The sequence below is a fragment of the Acanthaster planci genome, linkage group LG05 (genome assembly GCF_054643075.1).
Source record: "Acanthaster planci isolate LZ-2023a linkage group LG05, COTS_SCS, whole genome shotgun sequence".
NCBI lineage: Eukaryota > Metazoa > Echinodermata > Asteroidea > Valvatida > Acanthasteridae > Acanthaster > Acanthaster planci.
In genome coordinates this window covers 1,209,080-1,227,492 of record NC_141781.1, presented here as the reverse complement: position 1 = coordinate 1,227,492, position 18,413 = coordinate 1,209,080, and the positions used below count along the sequence as shown (strand labels likewise).

Below are 18,413 nucleotides of genomic sequence, written 5' to 3'. Positions count from 1 at the left end.
GTGAGTGATTTGTTTATACTTTGTGAGAAATTCTCCCTTCCTTACCATACATGGTGATGATTATTTTTGAGAAGTTCCTTAGACAAACTATCTCATGACTTCTTTGTACAAATTTTCGTGTTGGGTATGTTGGTGATTTAGCTACTTTGTGTTGTCGTTTTGGCTTAAGTTGGCACTCTCCACGGATGAGAATGAGAGACTGAAAAGGAAGACGATGCAGGATGGCCAAAAGACGCCAACTCACACCCTGTCAGCAAACAGCACCCTCCAGCGGCAGTATGACAACCTTTTACAAGAGAAGCGACACTCAGCGGAGACTATCTCCAAACACTCCAAGGTGCTTGCTGAGAAAGGTGCGGAGTTAGACAAGCTGAAGGCCAAGTGTGCAGAGCTAACTGAACAGAACAAACAGCTGAAAGATATGCTGAGTGAAAAGGCCCAGAATGGCCTGAGCACCACGGCGGAGGAATATGAAGCTCTGGCCACAGAGAAAGCAAGGCTGGACAACATGGTGGCAAAGCAATCAAAAGCTATAGCGCAACTGAATGAGAGATCCAGACGGGATAAACAGAAGTACACAGAGCTCCTTGCAGACCAAGATAAACTCAGGACAGAGTTGGAAGGTCGGGAAAATAGAGCCAGCGACGACATTGATAAGGACAGATACGACGATCTCATTGAAGAGAATCACAGGTTAAGGCAGAGTGTTAAGACACAGGAAGCTCATCTTGCACGTAGCCCGGACAAGGACCGATTCGACCACCTGACCAAAGAGAACTGGCGTCTCCAGGATGAGATAAGAAAACAAGATGACAAGATGATTGAGCTCCGGCAGGAACTTCGGAAACTGCAACAAAATAGTGGCAACAGAAACGACAACGTGAACCCTCACAAGCTGGTGGCAGATAATCAAAAGCTCAAGGATAAGATCGAGAAGCTTGAAAGAGAGGAGAGTCGGAGAGCCGAGGAAGCGAGAAGATTCACTGAACTACTCGCTGAGAATCATCAGCTGAAGAGGACAGTACAGGAACAAGCGGAAACCTTTGAGAGCCAGCTCCCTGCGTCGGTCGGCTTCAGCAAGAAACGCTACACGGAACTCCTGACAGAGAACAGAAAGCTGAAAGCCCAGGCGCTGGCAGATGGAGGGGATGGGGGAGGGGCCAGCAGGGTCAGTGACCTCAAGGAAGTCATCCGATTGCAGCAAAAGTTGCAGGAAGCAGAGGAGAAGTATGATCAGATGGTGTCTGTTTACAGAGCACACTTACTGAACGCCATCCAGGTGGGTATTTTGGTGTGTCTGGTTAAGGTTATAACATCATGTTATTGGATAGCATTAGTAAGTTTCTTTGCATGCTTTCTGGGTCGTTTGAACCAATGCCCAACCAGATGAGAACCAGTTATCCCAATCAGATAAGAACCAGTTAGCCCAATTGTGTTTACCCATTTTTGCTACGTTTTAATCTTTTCTCTGCATTAGTTCTAACTAAAGTGCACTGAACATTGGTTGCTTGGATTGCATGGCTTGGTAGTACTCTCCTTGTATTTCCATTTAAGATGACAGAGAAGTCTTTCGGATCTTGTAGAGTTTAGATTCAATAGAGTCAGGAAGATTCCTAGCAAAAAGATCAATGCAATTTATATTAAAGTTATCTAATTTGATCATGTCGGGGGGGGGGCACATGTGCAAGTACAGTTGCATTCAATGTGAAACGACTTCTCAAACTCACTCAGGTTGAGCCCTAACCCAGGTTAAATGACATCTTTATTACATATACATTACAAATAATGTCCAGGATAAAAAGGCATCCTAAGATAGTCACCGATTTTACAACAATTATTGTTTTCACATTTTTACCAGATGGAGGTAGCTGAAATCTCGTTCACATGTTCCCCATTTCTACAATTATCCAGTTGCTAGGTTAAAAATGAGTAAATATGTCCTTGGGCAACGTATTTGGAGAAAATACATCCCCGCTTTATACTTCTGTCGTAGTTATCCCGCACGAACTACTCAAAGACTTGACATGCATGCGCAAAATGCACGGCAACTGATAACTTTCCTACGCATGTGTGGTAGGGCTTTAGGCATGCACGACATACTCGTCACGCATGCCACGTGATTCTTTGTACTTATCTAGCTCTCGATTTAATTAATTTCGTTGTGCTCCTCCTGCAATTGTGACAGTTCTGTCGGACCATGACATACCTTGCAAGCTAAAACTGCCACAAATCCAATTTATAACGGTGGTTGTGCTAAAGGGAAATGTTTTTGGCTTGTTATCAACTGGATTTGGCAAAAGTAAGCCCGTATTGATAAGATGTATTCTTGATATCTCCTGCTACAGGATGACCTGAACCCAAAGGTACGTGATTCTCTGGTGAAGATATCCAAGATACGACGAGGCGAGGAGTTTGTTTGACAAGACCAAAAACCCAGCGTCCCAGGCGATAAGGACCTGGTACCCAGCTTGCAGTATTAGCCAGTAGTAACTACACTGGTAACCCAAATGCTTCCATCCAGTGCATGAATGTATGATGTCACATTAATATTTATACCTCGGACTCCCTTCACAAAGGTGCCCTCGATGATGAGTTCAAATGTCAATTCTACCAGGCGAGGGTGCCTCAGTCTTATATATTACCTTGTCTGGAAATTCTTTTCACCATATATATATTAAAGTAGGGGATGGTACATGGTTTACGATAAGACTTTGTGCAGCCACAGCTGTTCTTGCTGTAGTTTCACTTGTGTGCCCGGACCTGACTGACTGTGCCACAGTAGGATTCCAAGTCAAGTACATCACCATGATCACTGGTGTGTTTATAACCAGGAAAAACGTGCCTTCAAAATGACATTTTCAGTGTCGATTTTCCACAGTGAAAATATAAAAAGAAATACACATGGAAGTGTGAACCAAAAGAAATTGGTTATTGTATGTATTTTGATTGATGCTCCCAGACTGTAAGTGAAAATGACACACATTTTAAATATTTTCCTAATCTAGTAGGTGCCTGTATCAAATTACTCTACAGATATTTATTTTTCCATGAAAAAGAACAAAGCAATGTCAGTGGTCTTTGCAAATAAAGTTCCCGTTTTTTTGTAAATAGCGACTAATGACTCTGCCTGTAAGTGAACAGTTTACAAATGTACTTATGGAAACCGTCTTAGATTTTTCTGTTGCACAAGAGTGAAAGAAGCAAGATTCCATTTGGTTATCCTGGAAAAATTGTAATATTTGTTCATGATTACCATGTCTTCATTGAAATTTTAGTAGTCAGAGTGAGATTTATGTTTTGTGTTGTGAAACATTTCTTGTATAAATAAGCAATTTTCACTCGACAAGTGCATCTCATGGAACTTCTCTTCACAAAGATTCCAGAGTATTTGCCGCCTCAATTAGTTAGAAAACATACTGGCACTTCTCTTCTACCTCAAGGCTATGCACAACTGCTCTCAAAACAAGCACTGAGAATTCAAAAATGTTTAAAGAAAAGTAAAGAATAATATATCAATAGAAAAAAATGGAAGCCCACCAAACAAATGAATGAACAAATTAGTGAAAAGCGTAACTTTTAATTCATATAAATAATGGCAAGATTACTGAGTATTACTTCATGCTGTGATTAGATGCATTCATAACAACAGGCAACTTCACTACATTGTTGTAGTTTTTCTCAACAAAGCTTGGCCAAATGTACAAGTTACCAAAAATCAAGTCTTTTCGCCTCATCGCACCATTAAAAAAATGTGTTATAGAACAATTTGGAAAGTGGGTATTTATAAATTTTGTATTCTGAGATATTCATGTTGCATCTCTCTAAGCAGTGATTTACTATGCATTTTTTGTTAAGATCATTTTCAACTACTTTATTACATAGTTTTAATTTAAAAATTGGGTAGAAAATTTAAGGACTAACCAAAGATAAATTCTTTGTATTATATTGATTTTGCCTGACCAATGTCGCTTCCCACCACTTTTACTGCAGTATATACCATTTTATTAAGATTTCTATTTGATCCACCAATCAGGCATGGTTCCAGAGCCCTTTTTAGGGTGGGGCCTAGACCTTTTGCATGTGATGTCACCTTGTAACTGTCCCTACTGCTTTTTCATTTTTAACTTAATTTTTTTTGGGGGGGCATCAGGCATCACTCCAACTTGCTCTTTAGTTGAAGATCTTCCAGTTTATGGGTATATTACGTCAGTGGTTGCTGGCCAGGTGCCATATTTCCAGGTGCCATATTTCCAGGTTCTGTGAGGTCGGGTAGTATGCCAGAAGTCACAAAGCTAGCAACATTTTGTTGAAATTGTAGAAATATGCAAATTTTATTAAAAATAACCTGATTGGGCTGGGTTTTCAAATAAATTTATTGGAATGACATTCAATACAAAGCATATATATATATATAGTTCATATATTTTTGAAGTAATTTACCCTTTGTTGAACTATCATGTACCGCGTGCTTATTAAAAATTTAATGAGCTTTTGTCTGCATAACACTTGACAATTTCCCACCTGTTGAATGAAAGCTCTGTATGTTTACCATAGTATTTCATTATTAATTTGTCCATTTCACATAGAGTTCTTCAATTTTGCCCACCTTGTTAATATGCTTCCTAGATGTGTTTGCGTGTCAAATGAAATCTGAATAGGGGTGAAGCACCCGTACATGTCTTTGCTGTTTGAAAAATTGGGAATTGCATTCAGTTATTTGCAAAAATTACACTGGCTGTACTTCACATTTTAAACTTACAACCTTCCTCCATTCCAATACTCTCCAGTTTTGGGTTTGTTTTGTTTGTGTTTTGGTTCGTTTTAAAAAGAAATGTGCCAAATTTGCAGACTTTGCTGTGTAAACCTCAGCTTGAATGTGAATCTTGAATCTATTTTCATAGCAGAAATCATGCCATGTGCTGGCAAAGATCAGACAAAAGAGCAACTCCACAATTATAGACCAGTTCAAGTAGCACTCGGAGACTCTTTTCAAGCACGTGACCAAATATGCAGGATCAGCAAAACCAGACTGCCTCAAAGTGGTGTGAATAAATGTATAGTACTCGATCCCTACACTTTCAAGAACAGTGACAGAATAATCTCTGGTCTTTATAAGCTTCCAAATTGGGTCAGGATATTGCGTTTGTTGAAGCATTCCACAGCACAGCTTCATTTCAATAACAGATTGTTTCTAGTTACTTTCCTCATTAATAAGTAGGGACCTTTGCCTTTAATGGAGCCATGTAATGGGATTTTTTACTTGAAAACATGTTGCATAGCATAAGTTACATGTTGCGATGACTTTCTACCACCTTTGTAGCAGTAAAAAAGAGACATTTCAGCATTTTTGAGTTATGCTCATGAAGCTTTCTATTTTCACGAGCTAAAACAAGTCATTCAAAGTGTACCAGGAGTGTCCCATTGCTTTGTGTACAATATATGTATCCTACTGTGCTACATTTTGGTTGGAGTGGGTTCCACTTGAGTGGTCAAGTTAAACAGCGTGTTACGACAATAGCAGAGGCCCCTGCGTGCATTTCTCCACAGAATGGATTGATTTTTGTATTTTTCTTATACTCTTTTGGTGAGGATTTTTTTTTTTATAACATCAAAATGGCACCCTTGTACAAATGTTGGCAGCATCATTTGCTCAGAATTAAAAACTACTACTGTTCCTTGTTTTCACTTTTAATGAAAACAAGTATTTGGATCTTGTTCGTATTGTTGTAACACATAGCAGTATGCATGAAAACAAGATGAGCTGAATATCCATTGCATGTCAGTGAAACATGTTAGGTTAGATGCGTATTCCCTCAAGCCGTCGGGCTATTGTGAGAAAGAAACCAAATCTCAGGCAACCACTTTCAGTGCACAAGGAAAATCTCAGAACATTGTACACTCTGTTCACTCCAGCATACCTTGGGCATTTCAGCTAGATTAAAGGAATTTAGGATAATGTACACATTCCTGGCTAAATCATAAATATGCATGACACGCATTCACTTATTGGCTGATTTCACTAAATAAATGTTTGAATTTTTGTAAATATATTTATTATATATCCAGCAAATTTCTACTTAAATACTTATGCATTACTAAGTGACCAGCTAATACAACAAACAGTTGAAAAACCATTCTCTATTTAAATTCAACTATTGTGTATTCTTGACACTTTAAGGATGAAGTCAATAAATGTATATATATATTTTGGTTGCATTGAATGTACATGTAGTACAGTGCTTGTACATGTATGCTGTTAATTTCTTAATGTCAGGGCAACACTTGGGAAAACAGACAGAGCTTAACCTAACCCCCCCCCCCCAAGGGTTGTTGGCGCTAACCTTCCCCATTCACACAAAGTTAAACACCCGTATGGGACTTTGTGCACAGAGGCTGTTGGACTTTGTTTTTCTGAGGTATGCCAAACCCAATGCAAAAGATTATCCGATTTATTTTGGGAGGGAAATTATGTACATGTACCAAATTTTAAAAGAGGTGGCTAAAGAAATGAAACCAGTCTTGAATTTGAATTCCATTTAAGAATTTCCTGGGGTCTTAGAATCACCAGTGAGTTGATGGATACACAAAACAAGAAATGCCAATATTTGTATGTACAATAATTTGTCTTTATTGTTTACCTCAGAAAAAAATTAAAATCAAACAGAAAATCTGACACAGAAAAGACTTCAGAAGTTACAAGCATGGACCCTGAAGCAGTAACCCAGCATAATAAAAAATTAATATTGTACTGATGTTTTCATTCTTAAAAATTAAGACGGTAATTGCCAAGCATTTAAGCAATTTGAGTCAGTTACATGCTAAAGATAACTTTTAACAATAAGCCCCAAGCTGGACCAAGAGAGGGTGCAATTTTCCTAGCAACGGCTCCTTTGGTGGGGACTGCATTTGGCTGGATAACAAATGACTATGAAATGCATGCGTTAAGGTCACATCCCTACCAACAGAATGAACACTCCTCACCAACGTGGCTCTTTACAACCGGTGAGGGGCTGCTTCTGCTAAAGGTGAATATTTGTCCTGTGTGTGAATCTTCCTCACTTAAAGCATGCAGTTTACTTCAACTGAAGAAAACATGTCACACGCTATATGAAACTGAAAACCCATCTTTTGTAATTTTCTTTTGAACTGGCTTTTAACAAATGACCTATATTTGCTAAAACAAATGAGACAAAATAGGCAGAAACAACCAACACAAAACCAAAACAAAAAAGTTCTTGCCTTCACTAATACAAAGCATTACCACCATCATTTGTCCACTTTATGTACAGTCCAATCATGACGTTTACTGGTAAAACTTTCATGCTACAGAATATGACTAATAACCTGATGTCTGCAGCAGATTTCTGCAACATTTTTAAATGGCGAGGGTTTAGTATAAATTTGTAATATGAAGTAAATGTCTTCAAAATAAGTTGTATGTATTCTTGTGCTACTCCACACTCTTACAAAGCAACAAAATACAGCGTACCTATGAGATGTAACGGGGACACGTGTTGGCTTTAAAAACAGGGCAAAAAAGTGAATGCTAACCCCCGTTTGTTTTGTTCACAAAGAAAGTCTGTAGAAGCAGCCTGTGCGTTAATTTGACTGGTGAACATAACTTGTAGCAAATATGTCTCTCTAGAGAGTCGAAAAACTGAGGTAAGTTTTGTTGAAATGACTTTCAGCAATCAGTATATATGTATGTGGCATTTGGCTATATCTCAAAAGTTGCCTTTTTCAAGAGTGCAAATGTTCAGCCAATTAAGTGGTTAAAACAAAGCACACATTGAAAACTGATATTTCTCTTTGAAGTAATCATATTAAAGCTGGATTGGAAAAGACACCAATCCAAACCTCAACAACATCTGTGTCGCTACTAAGTCATCAAGAATTATCCCACAAATTAATCGACGCTTGATTACTTAAACTTGTTCTTCTTAGGTCTTGTTCTCTACGAAAGTAAAATATCCTCATCTCTTCAAAGATGGTCTCACTGGACAAACAATGCGAACCAATGAAACCTAATTTACACAATGCTTTAATTAAAACACATAAGTCTTTCTTTCAATTCAGAGAGTCAATCTGTGCACTTTCTTTAATGCACTTTCAAACCAAAATGTTCCCTTTTCACAGTAGTTTACAAAAACTTTGATAAATCCAATAATATTTGAAGTACAGGATAATAAAATACATTATCATTTGTTTTAATCCAATGTACACAGCTGCCAAGGCAGACTACTGAAAAGAATTCCACTGTTTGATGACGGCACTAAAATATTTGTGTAAAGAATCTCCTGAAGTACAATGACTTTGTGCTACGTATATCCCCGAGATGATTCATTGAAGTCTTCTAGCATCCAATGACTTTCCAGCTTTCAAATTAGCAGACCAATTGGAAGTGTTCTTAGAAATTTTCAGATAGCTCCCTTTGTTCAAAGTAATTTACAGATGTAAATAAATCCAACCTTATCTACCAATCAGGAGCATTTTTAGATTTAAAACTGACCAATGAAGGCTTCTGTTTCATTTGACACAGGTTGGTGAGCCAATCACAAAACGTGATACTTAATAATTCAAAGCTTCTTGACGTTCGTCAGAATCCATGGATCTCCTGGTATAAATTGCAGGTTTTTCTCCCTTCACAACCTCAGCATCCACCGTTACTTCTTCAATATCAGATCCAGGGACAGCAAACATGGGCTCTAACAAGATCTTTTCCTGCAGTAGAAAAAAAAAAGGAAGTCACACAATGTTTTGAGAAACCCTCAAGATTTCCGACCGTGATCAAATTATTATCAATATCTTAACTTGACATTCATTTCCAAGAGTAATATGGGTAGGGCGTCTTACCATGATAGAGCGAAGACCACGAGCCCCAGTCTTTCTTTCCAAAGCCATCTTGGCAATGGCGGACAGGGCGTCATTGGTAATATTCAGGGTGCACTGTCAAATGGAATAACATTATATGATAATTTCGAACCATATACATCTGTAAACCCATGTCAACCTAAGTATGCATGGTGGTTATACATTACTATGTGAGATGAACATGAGGACGTGAGCTGTATTCAATCCAGGCTGCTCCACTCAAGATGTGGGCTTTGTCATTCTAGAAATGATCAAATCCCCATCCATAGGGCAGCCTTTCCATATGGCATGTCATCGGTAACAAATGTTTATGAGTGCCAAAAAAAATCACAAACCTGGGATTTGGATGAATGTGACCAAACCCAAACACAGACATTGGATGATGGATGTCAGGCAGGTAAGAATTAACAGGGACAAATGAATGAAAAATATCAATGTAGAATGACACAATTTCTTTTTTAAATGTCAGCCACTCTGGCTTAATGGAATTTTTAATTAATAGCCAACAAGGCATGACTTGTCTCATGCATGACTATAATTATGTGAATCTTGAACTTGAATTTTTTGTGAAACAAGCACAAAAGTAGCAAACTTGGAATATAGATACCTCTGAACGGCCATACTTTGGGGCCAAATATCCTGAATTCAGGACAATTCTTGAGAAATCAAATCCCTAATGATGAGACAATCAGGAGGGGGTAACTTACATTATCCATCTTGAAGAGCATTTCAAACTGAGGCACTATGGCATTGCGAGGTTCTCGCAGGATTCGAAGCAGCATGGCCTCGTCTAGCGAGGTCAGACTAATGTTGACGGGGAATCGTCCCACAAACTCTGGAATCATGCCAAATTCGATCATGTCCCTGGACTCCACCTGCCTCAAGAGGGCATCCCGTTCATCATTGTCCATTTTAGTGTCAGACAGAGCTGATTGGTTGGACAGATCAGCATTGGTCGCTGCCCTTCGACCCTCGCTGACATTTGCAGGAGCCCCAAATCCAAGATACTGTTGAATATGCAAACAAAATATACTTATTTTCGCTACAACTTACAACAAGATTGCATCTCTCAACATGTGACGGATCATGCACTGTTAGGGTTCATGTGAGTTTTGGCGAACAGTTTAAGAGGACTTGAAAATTCAACGTTCCTCAAGAAACATCTTTTTAACAAATCTAGCTTGCATTGATACTGATAAAGATGGCTTTAGGTCTGGCGTACCCATTCTGTGTCAAGTTCAGAAACAGCAGCAGACTTTTTTACCAACTGTCTTCTGAGAAAGAAATGATTTTGTAATGTACAATGTACATCAAATTTCCAGTTAATTTCTTTGATATCGACGATACATCATTAACCATTTTTAACAACCACCGCCATTTGTAACCATAGAACCCCTCTGTAATTAAAATGAACACCATTAACCACTGTTGGTCATCTATCACTTTGACAAAGTTGAAATCCTCTTCTGGTCAACAAGTTTACTTATCTGCTACCTCTGACAGAGGTTTTGTCTTCCTGAATAACACAAAATAAAGTCCCTTTTATCCTAGCTATGATTTTTCGAACTGAATTGAAGGGTCAGGGTTGAAGTTTTCCTACCTTTTCCTGTTTCCTTCTGCTGATGATCCTATCCAGGCCATTGAAGGCACCTGATGCCACAAACAGTATGTTGGTGGTGTCTACAGGTACGCTCTCTCCTCGTAGCTTCCGTGAGCTCCTCTCCGGCACATTCACCACCGTGCCTTCCAGCATCTTGAGTAAGCCTTGCTGGACTCCTTCCCCTCCGACGTCACGAAGTTGGTGGATTCCGGGCACTGAGCCAATCTTGTCCACCTCATCCAAGAAGATGATACCTAATTAATGGGCATTTAACAATAATTAAAGGTTTTTACGCAGCCTTTTAACTAAGATTTCAATGAGTAACAACAGACTTTTTTCATGAGTTGACCATATTCACTTTGAAAGTGAGTTGAACTGTGCATATTGGAAACTTGAAAGTTGAAATGAAAGCACTAAAATGAAATTTCATGACAAATGAGTACTTGTCTACTCTGGTAACTAATTTTAAATCTGCGATTAAACACACCTCAATGTGTAAGGCAGATTGTGAAAATCTTGAATGGGAGGCTTAGAACGCATGCCAATCATTAATAGTCTGATACCGTCTCATTCAACACTTCACGATTTATGAAACAGATTCAGGGAACATGATCAGAAAATGGCTCTCTTGTGAATGATGTCCAAGGCGTTAACCCAAAATTTGGTTTTCCGACAAATCTGGCTTCAACGGCAAACCTCAGTCCCATAAAAACAGGAACGTCATTCTCTAAATCAATTAGCATGGTTCATTACCTTGTTGAGCCTTATCCACATTGAAGTTTGCATCGCTCAGGAGTTTAGCAATGACGGACTCAATGTCTTCTCCTACATAGCCGGCCTGGGTTAGCGTGGTACAATCACAGATTGCAAAGGGGACATCCAAGCAACGAGCTATGGTCTGGGCTATCAGGGTTTTGCCTGGTAGGACAAATGAGAAGGAAATTATGAGGTAATCATGGATGTGTACACTTGCTAGACCGTGACAGATTAGATCGAAGTCATAGCTTTAGTGCTACACGACACAGCAGGCTTGGGAAAACAATCCATTTTTTTCTAATTGTGAAAGTCGTATCAACTTGTGGTTCCAACTGAATATTTTGTTTGCCTTAGTATTTGAATATATTAATAAGTTGTTCTAAGGAACACCACGGCCAGACATTTGAGAAGAGTTACAGCAACTCTATCACTTAAAATTTCTATCATGGAACTAAGCCAATCTGTAAACTGCACAGCAAATAGGGCTTAGCAAACACCAGTTACCACTGAAAATGTTGGAGAAATGTAACTTGTGACTGCTTCTTATGCAGTTTTTGCTTTATAATCATTTAAAATTAAGCAATGTTCCTGCAGAGGACGTCTGTGGAATTATGCCTCAGACCCAGCTTAGGAATCACAGACAATGCATATTGTAGTGTGGAAGTAGACTAACGGTTAACACATTAACTGTCGACTACGAGTACATTCCTAGGAAATGAAAGGCTATTGTAATGTAAATTGAATACACTGGCATCACTTTCAAACACAACAAATACGCTGCTGGCAGTGTGGAGGGAATACATCTGCCAAATGCTCATGTTCAAATAGACATGTGAAAGGCAGCTGTTAAGTTAGCGTGCATGCGTACAACGCACGGCGGTCAACCTGTTAAGGTGTGCATCAAAGATGTTTCTAACTCTGAGGTTTAAATACAGTGGCTGGGCATACGCCGTGACCATTGGCAAGGCACTTCATTTTACTTGCCTTTCTCCCCCTGGAGTATAAATGGGTCTCTGGATTAACTAGAGAACCACCTGTAATGGACTGGCATACCATCCCACGAATGACATGGAAGCAGCTAAAGATAAATACAGGCCTTACAAAGCTATCAGAGTCCAATTTCATGGCCTGATTCACAGTTAGCAGGTAAGTCATGCTTACTATCACACATAATCTTGCTAACCTTAAGCACTATTTCACAGCAGTGCTTGGCCTGGTTGTGCTTACAATTGCATGCTAACAGAGATTTCTGTTGTTTTGTCACAGCTCTAAGCAACTTCTTTGCTCCAAGGAAGACATGCCTTTTGCTGTGCTTACTGTTTATGGTCTTCCTGCAATTTGCAATTAACATGAAACTGCATGCTCAGTAGCGCCGTGAAATTGGCCCCAGGATAGGACAACATTGTATCTGGCAAATAGGCTGTGAAGTCAACCGCTTTCCCCCTCACCTGATCCGGTAGGCCCCAGTAGCAAAATGTTACTCTTCTCTAGGCGCAGGTCGTGATGCTGTGAATCCAGCAGCCCGCTACCGCGTAGCTGCCGTTCAGGGTCGCTACCCTGCGTTGCCTGTGGTTGTTGCTGCTGCAGGGACGAGGCTCCTAAGGCGCTGCCCTGGCTGCTGATGCCTGCTATTTGCAGCAGCTCTATTCAAAGGGTTATGGAAGGTAACAGTTGTTAGTGTAAGAAGTAATGAACTAGTCTTTCACCTGACAAACTTCTCAACAAGCTGAGGTACATCTTAAGGCCATGATATGGTTGATATTTTGTACATGCTTTCCAAAGTCTAATTGTCAAATTTTAAAAGCTTACTTACAGCCCAAACCTTTGCCCTAAAAATTTAGCAGTGCAGATGTACATGTATTACCAACCAATCAGAGGTCTTGTTAGGGTCAGGTGATCGGTTGAAATCCAATACATTTAATTAGCAAACACTAAAAACATAATTTTTAAAACACTTGTACTCATGCCTAAGTATCCATCTCTTCAAAATGTACTTGGTTTGAACAGTAGATGTTGCAATCAGTAAAGTGGGTTCATTTATTGTTTTACTTTTAAACTAATTTCAAATCGGCTATATCCAACTTCTGCGACTGCTTCCTTTTGAAAAACCTTTTTACATGTATGAAATTGATTAGAAGCAACACTGGGACTGTTTCTGGCCTAATCCCACACACAGACTAAATTGACTTTTTAGAACAAGAGGTGCTGATTTAAGTAAATAGATATATCTCAAAATACTTGATACAGTGCGTTTTTGTGTGCCTCTAAAAGTGTGAAGTTTTCAACTAGTTTCTCTCAATGTCTGACTTGCTCAGGTGATGCAAGTAACCTGACTCTATGAAACAGAAGAGAGGCATCTGAAAAATTGTTCAAGTCTTTGGGGGATGGGCAAAAGGTCCATCAAGACAGGGCTCCTACCCCTGGGAGTGAATGCCTGATTCTTTGATTCAGCACTTTCCGTCTGGCTCTTGGTTGATGACAGGGGAATGTTGTTATAGATGCGCTTGTAGTGGTTATAGACAGCAACTGATAACACCTTCTTGGCCTCCTCCTGCCCGACCACGTATCGGTTCAGGAAATCAAAGATCTGCAACAGGAGAACAGCTGGCCAGTGATTGAGGTCTCAATTCCGTGAGTACGGTAAGAAAAGAGCACGGTTCCTAGTTATCTGTGATACCATTTGCAGCCCCTGTATTACAAGGTGCCATGCATTGTGAACAGCAAGCAGGGTTTTCAAAGGGAGGTGTGGCCTGAAAGATAAGTTTGCCCAGGGCTCAAATCCATCTGTTGGCCGTAAGTTGTGCCCTTGGGCAAGCCACTTCACCCCTGTTTGCCTCTCTTCTCCTAGGGGGGGTTATCAATAGGCACCAGCATTAGCCAGGGAGCAATCTGTGATGGATTGGCATCATGTGGAGAGGGAAAACAAACATTCTAGGTCATTTCATGCATCTGAAACTGGAGATCAACACCGGCCTGGTAGGTAACATGGGCTCATGATAAACTTGGCTTTCTATAAATAACTCTAGTAACAATCCAATCATTCAGGAGGACTTGATTAAACAGCACGTTTAGCAAGTAGTAACACGACAATTCTCACAGGAACATTAAATTCTATGAACACCTTTTCCGATTGATTGTTGGCAATTAATGTCTAGAAAGAATCTATTTTCAGGCAGAGACTAGTGAAACAACTTTTAAGACCCTGAGTCAGAAATCCGATTTCAACCCGTTTACCTTTTTAGGGGGTGGAGGAGGGGGTCTTTCTGGCTTGGGTGGTAGGGTCTCTTTCAAGCTCTTTTTACTGTCCGTTTCCGACAAGACGACAAAAAAGTGGTGGCATTTCTCACACTTAACAAACCTTGTGGAGGCTGCAAGAGAACATATAATTTACATTCTTTTAGATTGATAAATTAGAAATCTGAATGACAATTTAATTCTAACAAGGAGATATTTACTTTCATTGCTGCCAGGAGACTATACTACTGGAGTCATCTTTGACCTGTATTAAAACTGAACAGGCCAAAGGAAAGTTTCTTGAATTTTTTTGCTCGGAATTCATTTCTTCAAGGCACGAAGTTGGCACTTTGAAAAATATTTTTGAAGAAATGTAACAAACTCGCTGATCTTCATCTGTCATCCACTGATCTTCACTTGTCATTCACTGATCTTAATCTGTCATTTACTGATCTTAATCTGTAATTCACTGATCTTAATCTGTCATTCACTGATCTTAATCTGTCATTCACTGATCTTAATCTGTCATCCGCTGATCTTCATCTGTCATCCACTGATCTTCATCTGTCATTCACTGATCTTAATCTGTCATCCACTGATCTTCATCTGTCATCCGCTGATCTTCATCTGTCATCCGCTGATCTTCATCTGTCATCCACTGATCTTAATCTGTCATCCACTGATCTTAATCTGTCATTCACTGATCTTAATCTCTTCAGTTGTAAGCTTATTACTTCACTTCTGATATTTCCATCACTACTTTCTAAAATCTGAAAATTTTCCACAACCTAGACTTTGGAAGATCTGAGAACTTGGAGCTACAATAGATGAATCTGGTAACCATAGCAGTGCTATAACTGGTCATTTGCAATGGCTTCAGCCAGTGGCAGAGAGCACTCTTGTCACTGTTGAATGGAGCCACTGTTCTGTGACAGTCACTCAAAAGAAAACCCCACATAATGCCTTCTGCCATTAACGGGGGCCTGCAAGAATGTTCAGTGAAATGCACCTGGATTTGTCAGAACTTACAGACAAATGTCTCTACGTGCGTACAAGGGTCCCCACACTTTGGGCAACACAGCTGGTTTGAGGAGCCATTCCCTCCATCGCTGCTACTCCCTGCACCACTACCGCTGCTGCTACTTCCACTTGTGCTACTCCCCCTGGATTTCCGTCCACCAACTCCATCACCTTTAGACGATCCATCTGTTGCACTGGCATTAAGGGCTTGTGTGGACGCTAGACTTCTGCTAAGAATGAGGCTGACATTCAAGGATGAGGGTGTGGATGACTGGGGGAGCGGAGTGACGGATGTAAGTGGACGTGCACTGTAACCATGGATACCTGGGTAAAACAAAATCTTTGTGAGGATCGAGGCATGCAGATATTGTTTGATTAGTTCATTCCATCTCAAGCCTTCCAAGCACAAACTTTATACAACTCCAGGAAAAAAAGCAGAGTGCTACTTCCGATTGTTTCATCTGGCTTAGATGTGGAATAATGTAGAGTGCTTGCTTGGTACAAGAAGCCTGATGGGATTTCTTTTCTCTATGATGCAAGGAACTTCAGTTGCATTAAAGCTTGTAAGAAACTCAGACGATGCAGTTGAAAGGCGTTGGGGGGTCTGTCCAATAAGCCTATTCGATATGACGATATTTCACGCTATTTCGATATGATGTCGATATTGGATATCACATCGTTCGTACAAACACATATCATGATATCGTACAAATCGATATGCCAAAAATTATCGCGATAAGCTCTAAACGATGTACTGTACATGCACACAGGGAAGTCAATACACCACGTGTTGAGCCCTGCATGCATTACTGCAGTTAGGCCACACAAATACTCCATTGAAAACATATTTTCCCCATTTTGGGGGTTGCCTTATTGAACGAACTTTACCGCTAATGTGTGCAGGGAAATGGCTTTTTCCATACGGTGCCATGATATGATATATGATAAGCTAATTTCCATGTTGAAATTTGCTTTCCATCAGCATATAAGAGTTCTAAATGTAGAGATAATACAAAGGCCTGTACATCTTTCTTTTTTTTTAACGTGGCTCTCGAGACATGGTGATTTCGGTTGTGTTTATTTTGTGAATGGAAAATGACGTCATCACGATAATATCATGACAAACTATCGCGATATGAAAACAAATGAATATCAAAAACAGGCTTATTGTCCAAATTCTGCAGTGCATTATTGTTCAATCAAAATTAAGTCAATAGTTTGTTTAGTTTACCTGACATCTTTATACAAGTTATTTTGATGGTCCAAACCCAGATGTGGATTACAATATAAGATGGTTGAATCCACTGAATACAATGTGACTACTTACATGGTACACCTCGCAACGCCTTAGCAGGACTGCTCCCTCGGCACAGAATACGCCTGACTGGGGTCAGATTGCAGCGTAGACTGGGCGGCATGATGGTCTTACTAGATACCTTTGGTGCAGTAAAATGATGCTTGTTAATGTCACTGTGGGAGTCCTGATGGACTTTTCTCCATACACGCTACAGCACGTTCTCTGTCCAATCTGCAACAAAATGTACAGCCATGACAGGTAAGAACTTACTAAACGCAACCAATTAACTCTTTGCTACATGTAAGATATTTCCAGAATTGCCCTTATCTTTCATTGTACAGCTAACAGCAAGTTCTATACTCCAAAATAAAACGGAACACGGAAAAGGGCTAATGCTTGGTTCTACTCTCCTGCATCCTTAAATTGCTGCCAAACCTACAACTCAGAGTAGGAATGATTTTTGACAGGCTCAAGGCAGTGGGTAAGGCAATTACTGAAAAAATGTTATTATATTTTATACCCAAGTTTTAAACACGACTCATCATCCACTCTATTTCTATGCCGAATGATACAATCTCGATGATCAATTCAAAGTAACTTTGTGCCAGATAAAGCTGGAATTTGATGAACCACAAAAGTATTCTTTACTGAAATTTTAATATGTAATGCAGTTCAAGATATTCCATAAGTAAGCTAATTTTAGAAAAAAATCTGAGATTGAGCAGAGACTGCTGGTGTCCATAATAATGAACCATGGATCAACCGAAATTCTGGTTGGACATAGAGCAAGGAACAGACCATATCAGTACTCATAGAAGTGCACTTTGAAAATGCTAACATAACCTGGCTGCACACATGGCAGCAATTTAAACTTGTTTTAAACTATGCGCACATAATCATTCAACCTGTCATGTCATGACTGCAGGGTCATCAAGGTCACCATCATATCCGTACAGTGTACTGTGTACAAAAACCCAACCCTATAACTTAGTATAATAGGTCCCTATAAATAAGGCTGCAAGCTAGCAACATCATTCATAGCCTACATCTACATAAACCTGTATTATCACTCATGCCATATACATTCATGACATTTTACATGAAATTCTTGATACACTGTGAATGCCATCAGTCCACATTATCACTTTTTTATAATCATCTGTGGAACCACGGAGAACCTAGCTTCTCAAAACAGTATGTAGCAAAATGATCGAGGCCACTTTACTTGCACAACAAAACCAGGGTTGATCATGCGCCGAGTGAGTGATCATGACCTTGCATTGGCATCAGCTAGTTGTTTTCATTCTCAAGCGTCGACGCGGGACCGTGGCCTTAGCGATGGTGACTTGTGACTTCAGACCAAATTATGTCAATATATCGCGAGTAACATCTGGTAAACTAAAGGTGCATTTACCTTTAAATACAAGCAGACGAGGAAAAAACACAAGTTCTTTCAATGGAAAGATTTCCAGTTGATGCAAGCTCGACCTTCCCTCCGCAGAATATTAATGCAGATATACATCCTCTCCGCGAATAATAAAATTTTAACTATTGTTTTCCTTACATTTTTTTAATTGGTGATCTTCATCCAAATCAAAATCTAAAAAATAGAATGTATCAATATTAAAACTAATT

At 39.6% G+C, this 18,413-nt stretch overlaps 2 protein-coding genes across 4 annotated transcripts in view; one reads left to right on the top strand and one right to left on the bottom strand.

Moving 5' to 3' along the window:
* The window catches only part of LOC110985848 (uncharacterized), a 30,785-nt gene extending 24,564 nt beyond the window's left edge, over positions 1 to 6,221 (top strand). For both annotated transcript variants that reach the window (XM_022247243.2, XM_022247244.2), the window contains exons 17-18: positions 170 to 1,279; positions 2,346 to 6,221. In XM_022247243.2, coding sequence (XP_022102935.2) covers positions 170 to 1,279; positions 2,346 to 2,420 — 1,185 coding nt within the window. In that variant the 3' untranslated portion in view covers positions 2,421 to 6,221. The remainder of the gene's footprint in view (positions 1 to 169; positions 1,280 to 2,345) is intronic.
* Positions 6,222 to 6,604: 383 nt separating this feature from the next.
* clpx (caseinolytic mitochondrial matrix peptidase chaperone subunit X) lies at positions 6,605 to 18,341 on the bottom strand. 2 transcript variants are annotated; one of them, XM_022247245.2, is made up of 11 exons: positions 18,193 to 18,341; positions 16,809 to 17,009; positions 15,491 to 15,805; positions 14,462 to 14,595; positions 13,646 to 13,814; positions 12,676 to 12,870; positions 11,225 to 11,389; positions 10,472 to 10,725; positions 9,579 to 9,878; positions 8,854 to 8,946; positions 6,605 to 8,721 (listed from the first exon to the last, which is right to left on the bottom strand). In XM_022247245.2, the coding sequence occupies exons 2-11, from the start codon at positions 16,897 to 16,899 to the stop codon at positions 8,569 to 8,571; spliced, it is 1,869 nt and encodes a 622-aa protein (XP_022102937.2). In that variant the 5' UTR covers positions 16,900 to 17,009; positions 18,193 to 18,341; the 3' UTR covers positions 6,605 to 8,568. The 2 variants fall into 2 exon arrangements, with proteins under 2 accessions (XP_022102937.2, XP_086992715.1); XM_087136589.1 differs by lacking the exon at positions 18,193 to 18,341 and adding an exon at positions 17,878 to 18,016.
* Between the last annotated feature and the right edge of the window lie 72 nt (positions 18,342 to 18,413).

Coding starts and splice junctions, on each gene's coding strand:
- clpx (XM_022247245.2), bottom strand. CDS start 16,899: ATGCCGCCCAGTCTACGCTGCAATCTGACCCCAGTCAGGCGTATTCTG. Junction 13,815..14,461: donor CTCCTCCACCCCCTAAAAAG/GTAAACGGGTTG, acceptor CTCCTGTTGCAG/ATCTTTGATTTCCTGAACCG. Junction 9,879..10,471: donor GCAGAAGGAAACAGGAAAAG/GTAGGAAAACTT, acceptor CATATTCAACAG/TATCTTGGATTTGGGGCTCC.